This window comes from Sinohyriopsis cumingii, chromosome 15 (genome assembly GCF_028554795.1).
Source record: "Sinohyriopsis cumingii isolate HCF-2022 chromosome 15, ASM2855479v2, whole genome shotgun sequence".
NCBI classification, from domain to species: domain Eukaryota; kingdom Metazoa; phylum Mollusca; class Bivalvia; order Unionida; family Unionidae; genus Sinohyriopsis; species Sinohyriopsis cumingii.
In genome coordinates, this window is record NC_142975.1 from 2294448 (window position 1) to 2308390 (window position 13943).

General features: G+C 38.0%; 1 protein-coding gene across 1 annotated transcript in view; it reads right to left on the reverse strand.

The window, feature by feature from the left end:
• Positions 1 to 13943, reverse strand: part of LOC149781122 (uncharacterized) — an 86379-nt gene that overhangs the window by 44696 nt on the left and 27740 nt on the right. Inside the window, exons 4-7 of the mRNA XM_089935230.1 lie at positions 12294 to 12454; positions 10416 to 10662; positions 8467 to 8627; positions 7102 to 7348 (exon numbers count right to left, since the gene is read on the reverse strand). Coding sequence (XP_089791356.1) covers positions 7102 to 7348; positions 8467 to 8627; positions 10416 to 10662; positions 12294 to 12454 — 816 coding nt within the window. The remainder of the gene's footprint in view (positions 1 to 7101; positions 7349 to 8466; positions 8628 to 10415; positions 10663 to 12293; positions 12455 to 13943) is intronic.

The window sequence follows — 13943 nt, forward strand, 5'->3', positions numbered from 1 at the left end:
CTGAATTATTTTTTGATTTATAATTTCCATCACGGATGCGAGTTTGTTTAGTTTTTCTGTGGTCGTGATAATTTTATCGCGAGAACTGCTTGCAGTTCCAGGACTTGTCGTATCGGAAATATAATCTTGAAAATATACTCGCAACAGTTCTAGCTGTTGTTTATGTGCTTGTTTGATCGGATTAAAAAAATGAGCTTCTATATCTTCTATAAGGTAAAGACGGTATTCCCCGCCTTTGAAAGCTGCCCCTATATCAAAAGGGGGATCTGGTTTTGTAAACCAGGCTTCTCCTGATTGTAATTGATCTGAAAATAATAAATAATTGCTGTACGCGAGGTCGTGTATTTCTTCCTTGGTGGTCTCAAAATCCGATTTTTTAGGTTTTGGTGGACCCGGTTCGACCTCGGGTCGTTTTTGTGGCCATCCTAATACGGTCCGAATTGAGCTGTTATAAATATCCACGGCGTATCCCGGTGTTGAGATTTCAATGACCGCAGACAGCGTTGGTTCGTGCGCGGTCACAGATATTTTGGCTTCCTTGCCGGTGATTCGTTTTATTTGGTGTTGTATCTCATTATTGATTTCTTCGATCTGATAACTCCCAGTGGGGAGTGTAATTGTATCCCAGTCGAATTCGTCAGAGTCGGCTTTGCTTTTCCACGAAAACACAAACGAATTATTTGGCTGCTGACCACCAAATGATTCCGACCTGATATTGGGCCAGCTGTGATACGCACTGAGCTTCGACAACGCGATTTCGTTCACACGAATTGGAGTTGGAAAATTAATGCTGAATTGTGGTGTCGTCGAGGACACTGAGATCATTGTGGTCCTTACCGGTGTTGTGTTTGTGACTATTTGTTGAAGCAGTTCCTGTGGCGTTGCCATCAGTGACATTATTTATTTGTTTAGTTTTCAAATAGTCATTGTACGCATCTGACATTAGTTTGAATTCAGAATCTGATATCAACGCGGCGTCGCTGGATTGCGCGTCTAACGATGATGATATCAGCGATGATAATTTCTGATATGCGGTCGTGGCTGTATTTAATTTTGTCGTGTAATCGTGTAATTTTGTGTTAGCACACGAGGATATTTTTTTTGCTATGATGCCGAAAACTCCAGCTGTTGTTGTGGTCGCACAAACAGAGATCGTGGCGGCGACTGCAATTACCGGAGTGACCGCTGATAGTATTACTCCCGCGGATGCAACAACGGCAGATACTGAATAAACCATAATATCCAGCACTGTTATGCGGCGCTTGTATTTTTTTACTTTTTGACTGGTTACTTCGATGACAGTTTTTAACTCAGATTGCCACTCACGGACTTGATTGTATCGATATTGTTGAGCATCTGGAAATCCTTCGGATTTCAACGTTGACATTTATTTAAAAATCGCTGCCGATTTTCAATTACGCGGTAACCAATTGAGGCGTTGCAGCGACGAATTCCAAACAAAACCAGTAAGATGTTGATGTTAAAGTATCGTCGGCGGCTTCAAGCATAAATGTTTCCTCGGTTCCGCTGTTTAGTATTACGGTTACAACCCCGGAATACTTATCGGTGGAATGTCTCCAAGGATATGTTGTGAAGATTTCAAATTTAGCGGGTGAAAACACAGACAACCTGTAAACACCGGTGGCTGTTGCTGTATATTTGATAGTGCTATTTTGTCGTGACCATGTTGCGAATCCCGATGATACCGTGAATACGATGTTGGTGATATGCCCCGGAGTAACTCCAGTGGGAACTTTAATCAAACTGGTTTTGTTAACGATCTCAGGAATACCCGATACGATATCCTGCTGTCTTTGTTTGATCGTGTTAATGTCGGTCTTTACATCAGCGAGTTTCACATCGACGACTGGAGGAGTTCCAAAGAACTTATCCACGGTTTCACTAGTTTTTTGCAAGTTTCTTTGGAGTCTTTTAAACCCGTTCACGTGAACATCATACTCTGACCGCAACGTGGCTAGTTTATCATCAACGGTGTCTACGTATTGTTTGTTTGCGGCATCTTCGAGACCTTCCGGATTTTTTAGAACGGTTATTTTGTTTCCATTCATGCTGAGTTCTCCTGTCATCGTGTCACCGTCTTTTTTCACGCACTTGTCAACACCTTTATCAATACTGTCTTTGATGCTTGCGATTGATATATTCGAGTCCTTGATCCGGCCACCATCACTAAATGCAACGAAGTTATCCTTGGTAGCTCCAAGAACTCTGCGAATTATATCATTCCACTTAATGTTGCTCGTTCTTAGTTTTCCCTTCTTGTCCTGAAAAATAGCAACTTCATCTGGGTCAACTCCAGCTATATTCAAAAGATTATCGACTTCATCTCGGGTCGCATATTTTGAGAGATCAGCATCTGTGCTTGGTTTGACTTTTCTTGTGAAAGGTCTTCCGTAAATATCCACCATTATTCTTATTGCTGTTTTTCAAATGCGAGCATGAAAATGCCTAGCATTGGAAACGCTAGCGTTTCTCGATGCGGTATATTCATACACTACTCGATGCGGAGGAGTTGCTGGATTTCTTGAGATTGCATCAAGAACATTTAAAACCTCGTTTCCACAAATGGGCGGATCAACTAATGTTTGTGTTGGTAGCGTCGACTGCCACACTGGAATATTAAAAAATCTGCTGTTGAGAGTGCGAGGCACTCCGCGGACATACCTGAGAAACTCAGTTGGCGGTGCTAAACCGTACGAATCGAAATAGATAATTCCACGTGGATCGATCGCGTAAGCAACCCAGTGAGTTCCAGGACCATCTTTGTTGTCGAGATTGATAATGCCAGTTTCTGGATTATTCGGCCGCGTCGGTAATTGATCTCGCATAAATACGCCTCTGAAATGTTTTACACGCAATTTTTTAACAGCATCGAGTAAATCAAAATTGCTCAACGGCGTTAGAATTTTTTTGGATACCATGATGGTGGAGTTCCTGGTAGTCTTAGCCCTGATCCGCGAGCTGATCTCCCCTTTTTTTTCTTGTATCCTTTTCCCGTTGCCTTTTTTAGTGCCATTCCAGCTGCAGTTCCAACTGCACCAAGTGCTGCTGCCTTTGCTACGGCTGGTGCTGCCGCGGCAATCAACGCCGGTATTGCTGCGAGAAGAGGAAATATTCCACCGGTTTTGGTCATGTCCTTGATAGCTGCAGCAGAGAAATCAAGGCGGATACCGGTTTTTGCTGTTAGTGCCTTATTAAAATGTTTAATCTGAGTATTAGTCAACGACAGCTTGTTTGGACCACCAACAAGTTGATCTCGTTTTAACGTTATTGATGTCCCGCACGTGCCTGCGTTCTTCGATTGCAATTTCTTCGTTTGACCGGAAGTCAAGGTGACATTAACGTGACTGTATGACATTATATCCTAAGTTTGATTTTAATTGCGTTACATATTCTCGATTGGAGCGTCAATAACTCTCATTCGTCCGCCAACACCTTCAAGCAGCATTGCTTTATCGGAGAGTATGACAGCGATCGCTCTAAAACCAGCAGCGGGAAACTCACCTACACGAGCTTTGAAGTGTATATCAACGACAGATTGTTTTGTTAGATCCAAATGTTCCAGCGAAAAGTAATAAATCGGATACAGCGTTGTAAAATCCAGTTGTGATATCTGCAACCCGGTATCAATATTTTGATCACGTCCCATAAATGTCATCAAACGATGATACGCACGCGCGACCTGATTGTTTGTATAATCTATCAGTATGTCCTCAGATGGTTCTTGATGCCCGTTTATTCGCAGCGAAACCTCAGAGACAGTAAGTTTGTCAAATATCATATTCGATCGTGTTTGACTATTTACTCTTGCGCCATCCTGAAGTGCTACGAAAATATGTCGTGGTGCTGACACCCCCTGCTGTGATGCTATGTGCCACGTGAATTGCCCAGCACCGGCACCCTGAATGGAATCTGTTGTTGTTGTCAACCATGATATCAATGATTTACCGCCTGTGTCCATGAAAGAGAGTAGCCGTTGCTCTTCAGTGATTGATGGGGACATTACTGGCATCCACAACGCAAGCTTGAATAATATTACTTTACCGGCAGCAACACCAGCAGTATCCTCTCGCCAGATGGCGTCAACGTCATCACCTTTTCGGTTAAGTACAACTGTATGATTGACTCCAAAAATAACCTTTCTGACATTTCTGCAAAATCCAAAGATGTGAGATAGTGGAATTGCGCATGAAAATCTCCTACGGTCACCTGATAACATTAATTTACGCGTAGCAAAACCAAGATTGTAATTAGGGTTGGGAAATGGTAAATTCTCTATTGTATCAACAGCAACAGGAGGAGTAGCACGACTTACTGCTTGTCTAAAAATGCTAGATCTATGATCCGGATGATCAGAATTATCCTTAGCGAACATCATAGTCGGACCAGCTGATCTAGTGTAATCATCTGAGTATCTCGCTAATCCCAGGATTGTTGTAGCAACGTCAACATTATCCTGAATTATTTCAATTTCTCTTCCGTCAATGCTGTATGAAGCACTTTTGAACAGCGCCATGATACCGTTGTTAACAAAACCAACTCGAACATTAGCTCCGTATTCTGTATTAGCGACAACATCTGTTACAAGTTCACCCGTGACTTCAAGAAATGCTTCAGCGGGCAGGAAATATCTACTTGTATCCTGGACTCGTAATTCAATTCGTCCGCGTTGATTAGGTACTGTTGCCTCATAAGAATAATACTGATAATCACGCACGGACTCATCTTTGAGTATTGGTGCATCCATGTCGAACGCTGGATCAGATATAGGTTTAAACATTTTATATAAAATTATCGTCTTCTAAAACGAAATCCGCTTCCTGATATCAGGCTTGTATTTATTTGTTCGGGTGTTTGGGTTACAAGCTCTGCAAGTTTTTGATTGGCAGCCTGATTTATTACTTTACTGACGTCCGCGGGCATAAGTTCAGTACTGGCCAGTTTCACCGGTGGCGGTTTTTTTGATCTACGAGTTAACCGTAACAGTCTATCCTTGATTGACGCGAATGCCTTCCCGGCGAGATCACCAACAGATCCAAGGGCTTTATCCTTGACAACATCAATAGCTTTCATCGACAATTGTTTTGCAATCGGTAACACCTTAGGGGCTATTCTTGAAAACAAACCAGTAACTGTATCACCGAGACCATCTCCGTAGGTTGCTCTGTAGACTGGTAATCGCGAGTTCACTACGCGGACTGGTAACACGCTAGCGTGTCTAGGTTGAGAATTGTGCACGATCATTTTATTTAATTATTGTTTCTCTAACTAAATTTGCTAGTCGCTGTGGTAACCGTCTGCGAGTTCATCAATGAGTCCCCGGTAAACGCCGATATCCATAATGCCACGCTGAAATAGTCTCTGACAGATATCTGCGGCTTCATTTATAATTTCCGGAGAGTTGTTTCCGGCGCGTCTTCCTCCTATGAGAACTTCTAACCGTGATACGTCATTGACGATATTGTCAGGACAGATGTGGTTGTTATATCCGCGACCGGTGTAACCTTTTCCTGTTTTCTTTAGTTTTGCTGATATTTTAGCAATTTCATCAGTTACAGATTTTGCCTTTTTTTCTATCTTTTCTAAATTAGAGCGGGAACCCTTTTTCGGTATTTCTTTTTTTAATTTTTCTTTTTCATTAATTAAATTTTTTAATTCATCTTGTAATTTTTTCATTTGCTCTTTCAGTGTTTCCTCTTCTTCTGATATATCGGGGGGGGGTCGAAACAGGAGTGGTAAAATCATCATCAGAAGCGCTATCCCCCATTTGTTCACGCGATGAAAATTCAGGCACTGGATCAGGCAGTGTCATTTGCAGGATCTGAGCTTGTGTTTTTTTCTTCTCCTGTTGCTTCGACTGTTTTTTCATTTCCTTTTCCTGTATTTTTTTCTTCTTTTCTTCCTCCCTTTCCCGCCTTTTCATTTCCGTTTCCTCTATTTTTGCCTGCTTTTCCCTTTCCTTTGCCTCCATTTGTTGTTCTCTTAGTTTCTTATTAACCCCAATTACGCCAGTTTTTATAAAATTATAGGTATCATCAATGCTAGATATTCGAGGAATGTCTCGGTTTATTTTGTAAACATAATCCCTCCAATCAGCCTGGGTCATACCCGAGGCAGCTCCTGGTTTTAAAAAATCCTGCCGGTTAGGATAATTTAAGACAATCCAAGTAGAAAACTCCTTAAGTTCATCCACGTTAGTAAGCGGAATATTTTTTATTTCAGTAATACCATCTTCGGTAAATTTATTAATAAATATTTCTTTAGCAACTGTCACTACTCCGACGGCACCTGGATCAGCTACAGCACCTTCATCTGCCTGTTGCTGTTTAAGTTCTTCTATTGCTTGAAGTAACCCTCGTTTTGTTTTGGTAGGGTCAGCAGGATCAGGTTTTCCTACAATTGCAGTTTTAACTTCACCAGTAGCTGCTGTAATAGGCTTAAATAATTCCTCCGCAGATGTTGCAAACTCAACTCGCGCTTCTTGTCTTGCTCGTAATTTTTCTTTAACGGAATCATGGACCGGAATAAATTTTTTAATCGCGGCTAGTCGTTGTCGTGCCAATCTAGTTGTGAGTGCTTCTCCGATATTTGCCATTATTTATTTATCAATGATTTAATTCCGTTAACATAAAAATGTTTCCTTGGAAATCTTCGACTTCGTAGAGCAGCAGGGGGGCGCAAACTACACCTGATTTTTCGATGATACCTCACCGTGGAAATTATGTCGGATACGAGTCGGATTTATTGAAGTAACTCGCGTTATATCAGCGGAAATACAAAGCATTTTCAAGGACATTTTTTTTTGTCTCGTTTTCTGAATAAAAGTGTTATTTCGTCGAAATAAGCCCTCTATCGGGAATAGTTTCCGTGGAAGGGGTATCTCGGAAAAGTATTTTGTAGGATTCGCCCTCCCTGCTGCTACAATACATAAAGATGGCGACCATCTGGCCTATTGTTTATACTAAAGAATAAATAAAAATGGCGACCGTCTGGCCCATCGTTTCTACTAAAGAATACATAAAATAGCCACCATCTGGCCTATCGTCTCTACTAAGGAATAAAGTTCTACAAATTCACACTTACTAATGTGCTCTGTGTATGTCCATGGCTCATCAGTCGATGACGACGTCGATGTTTCTGGGGCTAAAGTCGTCGGTGCCGTTTCAGGGGAACCACGTAATGAAGTGTAGCAGTAACCAGTCGGAGGTGTCTTACCGGCATACGTGACTTGAAACGTGTGGCTCATCACAGGAGGATATGACGTATATTTGTTGTACACGTAATACCAGCTTCCGTCAGAAGCTGCTGAATTAATCTTTGCCAACCAGTGCTGGTAAAAAGTACAATTTCTCATTAATATCTACTTGTTTGTGTAACATTTGTATACTTATTGTATGTTCTTGTTTATGCGTGTGCGTGCTCGCGAATGCATGCGCGTGTGAATGTGGCTGATCATACTTGTCGATATATTTTTAGAGATTATCATTATTTAGGCTTTGTTATGTACATGAGTAGACCTGTTTCTATTGAATTTTGTCCGTATTACTACAACATATAGCCTTCAGCCAACGGTAGCACCTACGTAAAGTTATTCCATATAACTTTATAACAAAACAAGGTCAATTTTACGATAAATTGCTTAGAGCTCCAAGCGAAAAATATACTTTTTGAAACTATTTTAAATTGAATTTTTCATATTTGTAATGCATATACCCATAAAATATCACGATGAATACACCCGTGATAAGTATAGCTCAGCTGGTAAAGCGTTGGATATACATTACAAAGGTCTTGACTTTGAATCCCGTGTAAGACAGAATTCTTCTCTTTCTAACCTGAACCTGTTGGAAGCAAATTGAGTAATTTTTGCATTTTTTTCTTACGGAAAATCATTTCACATTTTTTTTGTTGGTATACTGTTTATTTATAGTTTCGAGAATATACAATATATATGGTCAATCTATTTTGCATCATAATAGAATGACAGGTGATCCCCTCTCAGATAACCGATCTATTTATAGCTAATGCGTACATCGAATTTTGTGAGCATTTAATCAAACAAAAAGTTATCGAGGACAATTCTTGGCCAAGCATAGCTTATACTTTTCTATAAAATGTAATTATTCAATATGGTCATGGAATGAAACATATCGCCCAGGTAATATGCCATATATACACTTATGATACACATTTCATTATCTGGCCATCTGTTATTCATGACATCATGTATGCCCATTGTGGCCTGCTCTTAAACGTCAGATCTCCTAAATTCCATTCAGCTACCTCCTCGTATGTCTAAATATATTAGAAATCATAAGTTGTAACAACATTTTACATTCGTTTCAAATTTAATAAATGTAACTGACTGGATAAGAAACCCCACAAACAGCCATCTCTACCAATTTTAATACCGTTAGCTTTTCACTTTTAAGAATAACTGTTCTGTACCTGGTATTGAATTGTAGGCTTGTTGAAGGTAATATTGATATTCAGGAAATTCGGAGGTATCTCAGACTGAAGATGACAATCGCACCTGCCATTCATTCGGTAATGTACACCGTCTCCTGTTGGCCAGCTATCAACAAAAATCATTGGGACTCCGTGCGTGGCTAAATGAAAATGTCCACATATTCAAATTTATTCCATAACTATAAATCTATCTATATAACCTATATGATATACTCAGAACTAAAAGCTCTTGATGTAGCACAATAATATAATCCAAAAGTTTCTTTAATGAATTGTCAATAATTCCAAAATGATGATTTCGTCTAAAAGGTATTAGTGAGCACTTTGTAATTCAAGTGTATAATTTCAATAAAAAACTAACCAAATTATAAACTGAAGAAAACAATAAGACTTATTCAACTACACATGTTAAGGTAGGAATTAGAAATTGTTCAAGTAAATAACCTTGAAGCAAAAAGCTAAGAGGCAATAACGGAGGCAGGATGTAGGTCAGTCTCGTTTCTAAAACATTCAAATGTTTCAACAAGTTTAGGAATTTCCAAGTGAAAAGCTAATATTCTATATTCAGAGGAGTTCTGGATAACGCCATTTTTACAATCACTATTCTTGACGGGCCAGAACATTTCTGGTTCTCAGATTTATACCGAACTTTACATTCTTTTCGACTTTCAAAGAACTTTGCCAGGATTATCTTGGATTTACTTCATAATACTGAAAAGTCCTCACACATTTTCATTATAACTTTGATAACTGAATTATTTGTTACGTTTAACAAAACTTGTGGGTGTTGTTTCTTTCTGTTATTTCGTTTATGACGATAGAGTCCTAACTTATATATATATATATATATATATATATATATATATATATATATATATATATATATATATAATGTATCCTTAAAGGTTAAAGCAAAATAGTGTTAAGGTACAAAATATTGGTATGTGGGAGAAGTTTTGCTTGCAGGTAGAAACCGCTGTTTGCATTTGTGTCAGTGAATGTGAGGCACCTATGTTTAAAAACAATGTTTATATTCAGCTCGAGTCGTTTTTTAAACCATTCCTTTCCCATTATTTTTTATTAATTTATCTTATTTTTTATTTTAAAAGTGAATAATTATTAATATCTGATCACTAATATTGCATGCACGTTCCTTGGCCAATAAAAGTGCTTAAATTAGCCTTTGCGACATAGGAAACCAAAATAAAATATATGCAATGAACATGTCTCAGTCTGCTGAAACATCGAATGCTAAACCCTAGGACTTGGTTATTTGTATTTGTCTTATCCAGAAAATCATTTATATTCAATGTATGTGTCTGTCTCTCTCATTCTCTCTCTAATATATATCTTGTGAGGAATTTCATCTATGCTCATACTTACAATTTATACAACATTTTTTCTTTGGGTCCTAGTTATACACCTCTAAATACTAAATGTGATGTCTAGTTTTGAAAATGAAACACCTAACTGATGAAGATTAATGGTGTCATCAATATAAATACACATCTGTCAGAACATGCTGATTTTGCACAAATTTTACAACATTCGCAAATAACAAATAAGGAAATATGTAAATGTTCTAGCCTATATTACGAGGAGAGATTGCAGATTGACCGATGAAAACTACTAAACATTTCAGCTTGTTGCAACAACAACAAACAAAAAATGATTTAACGCAAATATTTACATGTTGAGTCTGTGTCTAAACCCAACGTATTCCCCCAATATTATTAATCTTAAGCATATCCTAGTAAATATAAAAGTAGAATCATTTGTCTTCTTGATTTTAAAATTTGTGAGTAGTTATTTGTAACTATTTTCAAACATTTACATCAGTTGGACCAATAACTAAATTAAACTAGAGAAAATATGTGATAGGTGTAACGTTTTGACGAAAGAAGAACATTATAGAATGTGTCACTTACTATTAAGATCTGTGGATGTTTTTGGATGCGGCTCTTTAGTCGATAACAACTTCGAGGATTGAGACGTCGATGACGATGGTAGCGGGTGGCCAGGTAGAGAAGTGTAGCAGTAACCAATCGGAGGTGTCTGGCCGATGTACGTGACTTGAAAGCTGTGGTGGGTCACCGGAAAATATGAACCGTAGTTTGTGTGTACGTAATACCAGGTTCCATCAGCTGCTGATGATGTAAGTTCTGCCAACCAGTGCTGGTAAAAATACAATTTCTGATTTCTATATCTCATTGTATACATCTTGACACACTATTGTACGTGCCTGTGCGCGTGCGTGTGTGTTTGTGATTACATGCGCGTGTTAATCTAACTGCCCATGCTCGTTGATTTGTTTTTAATAGTTTTTTGTTTTCTCTTCTTTGTTGAGTACAGAGCAAGGCCAATTTGTGTTGAATGTTGCCCCATAATAGGGATGATTTCAAACCCTAAACTTCCGTTTTTAGAAGACGATAAATCTGGATGTATTTTGCGCAAATAAACACCGAAGTAGTTAAAAGGGAAAAGATTTTACAGCCCCCACCCAACACAAAATACAAAATAAAATTACTGATGTTCAACGTACAGAAAGTACTAGACACGACATTTTATAGTATTGTTTTAGTTTTATTCGTTTTTTCCTCCTCTAAAACATGGTGTTTACACGTAAACTCGTATGCCGTCCCCAGTATAAGCATAATTGGTGTAGCCGACGATATACAAACTGGTATTGATGACAATATAGTCACTAAAGCCCGAAAATTAAGACACAGTAACCTACATTGGTATCATTGAAAGGTATTTGTAAGTTACCATCCTTGAGACGAATCCACTTGTGAATTTGAAAGAGGGTAGGTGAGGTAGCCTCTAATATGATAATAGTATACTATAAACAAATAGCTGAAACGAAAATAACCAATAAAACATAAACAATGGGTCTCATTGACCTTGATTTGGTACTGTTAGTTTTGTCCACGCTAATCTTCATACCTATTTCATGATTTTAAGTGGAATCCGGTCTGAGATATTGCCAAGAAACAGCTGAAATACAAAAGTTACGGAAGCTTGTAAATTTAGTCACGAAGACCTAGTTTTAGTTGAGTTAGTTTTGTCGAGATGTAGCTTCATTCTGATAGCCATAAGTTTAGGTGTAAAAGAGTAAAGGACTGTCTGTCAAGCGAGTGAAAGTTGAAAATACAAAAGTCAGCGAAGCGTGAGAATGAGGCTCAGTTACCTAGTTTTTTACTTCATGAGATTGATCCACATGTTGATGGGATGACGAGGTTCTGACATGGAAACAAACTAACGAACCAATACACGAGCGAAGGTGTAAAACACTATAACCTCGTCCAACCTCCTTGGCAAAGGGATGATAATAGCACGCCTCGAGCTCATGCGAATGCCTGCAAATATTTTCTCCAAAGAGTCTTCTACAAACACGAAGTAAGTTAGTGACAAATCACCGAGCCACTTAAATCACACCAAGATATAAATGGTCTACTTTTTTGTCACCAGGACTAAACGCGAACTACATTTAACTTCGCTGGTAGAGTGATAGATTTTATTGCGACAATCATTGAGGTGGAATCCCTTTAAAGACGGTATTATTCTCTTTCAATACGTTATTGACATGTCAGAATCATGTGGAAGCGCTTAGATGACTTGTAACACTTCTCAGTGGTTATGCGTAGTTTTAAAACAATGCGTAGTATATTCATTTCACTATAGAAGCAGATTGTGTTTGCCGATTATCAATTTTAAATAAAATTATCTCATTGGTTGAGCAACACTTACCAATCACGATATTTTATAACGTTTGTTTTTATCTTTACAGAAATAGAAGTCTATACCTGATACTGAATTGTAGGCTTGTTCAAGGTAATATTGATATTCAGGGAATTCGAAGAGATGTCAGACTGACGATTAAATTCGCAACCGCCACTCATCCGGTAATGTACACCATCCCCTGTTGGCCAGCTGTCTACAAACACAACTGGGACTCTGCTCGAGTCTAAATAAAAATATTCATATATTGAATAGCATAGCATGATTATCTATTTTTCTATCTATATATTGGTGAAAACAATATATATATATATATATATATATATATATATATATATATATATATATATATATATATATATATATATATATATATATATAATGCAAAGTAGTGAATTACTTGATTTTCTAATCAAAATAATATTGGTATTTCACTGTAGTGAAAAATAACTATTTTTTCACTACATGAACTACTTTTTGGGGTCAGAACATACTTACCTCCCTTTGATTTTCTGTCAGTGAACTATTTTTTCCTTATGAAGTGGTTGTTTTCGTATTAATAATCCCTGTCTGTTATCCTTGAAACTTGTAGTTTGTTATTCTGGAAAATCAGTCATTTTTTATCAATGTGATGTGGAACTAATTTTGTGCGCAGGTACACATAGCACAACAGAACATGTACGGTAAACAGCTGACATTACCGTAAGAAATCTGCTAATTCACTGTGTCACAAACTTTAGGTAGCCAACTTATGTGAGCATAAAATAAAAAGAATATTTGCTTGAAACGAGTGAATAACGGATACATTTCATCTCGTAGGTGAAAAACTGAGTAAGCTGGGTCCATCTGTCTTATATGTATTTGCTGAAACTTCTATACAGCTTGAATTCTGAACATTAAACTTTTAATGAAGTTAAAAACTTTGGATAAGTCTGTGTTTATCGTATTGATAAACATATGGAGGAACGTATTCTTTTTATTATTTTCTTTTACGAGAGAGAGAGAGTGAGATATGACGATATAGCATATTCTTTTAATCGATAACACTTTGAGATGATTGTCACTACACACGAAATTACTGGCTTTATCAACTGTCCTAAAACTGCGTAAGTAGTAAATGGGGATAGATTAGCGACAATGGGAATTAGCATTACAGAGACCCCTGGGTCAGATTAGCGACAATGGAAATTTAACATGGCGAAAAATCGTGGGTCAGATTAGCGACAAGGGAAATTAACATGGGAATAAATCGTGGGTCACTCTAGCGACAAGGGGAATTTAACATGGAACTATAGTGAGGGTCTGTCTAGCGACAAGGAGAAATTAACATGGGGAATAGAGTTTAGGCTTTTGGGATTTTTTTTTTTTTAATTTTTTTAAATTTAAATTTAAATTTAAATTTAAATTTAAAAAAAGGGTAGGCAATGGAAAGGCTATCTCTTTTCGAGAAATATGGCTGGCCCTGAAAAGGGCCTTTGGGTTTATGTTAATGTATTCATTAACATAAATGGTACCGCATTGGTCTTCTTCTTGTCCTTAGGCTACGTCTCACTGTTGGTCCGTAAATCAGCACTCTTTTCAGGCATCCTTGTCTTTCAACGTAGATCCTACGTATCCACAGGCTGGTGTTTGTCCTGTGGACAACGGTCCACTTGGATCGGACATACATGAGCATGTCCGTCCGGAACATCATGGAAGACACAAGCGTAGAAGAT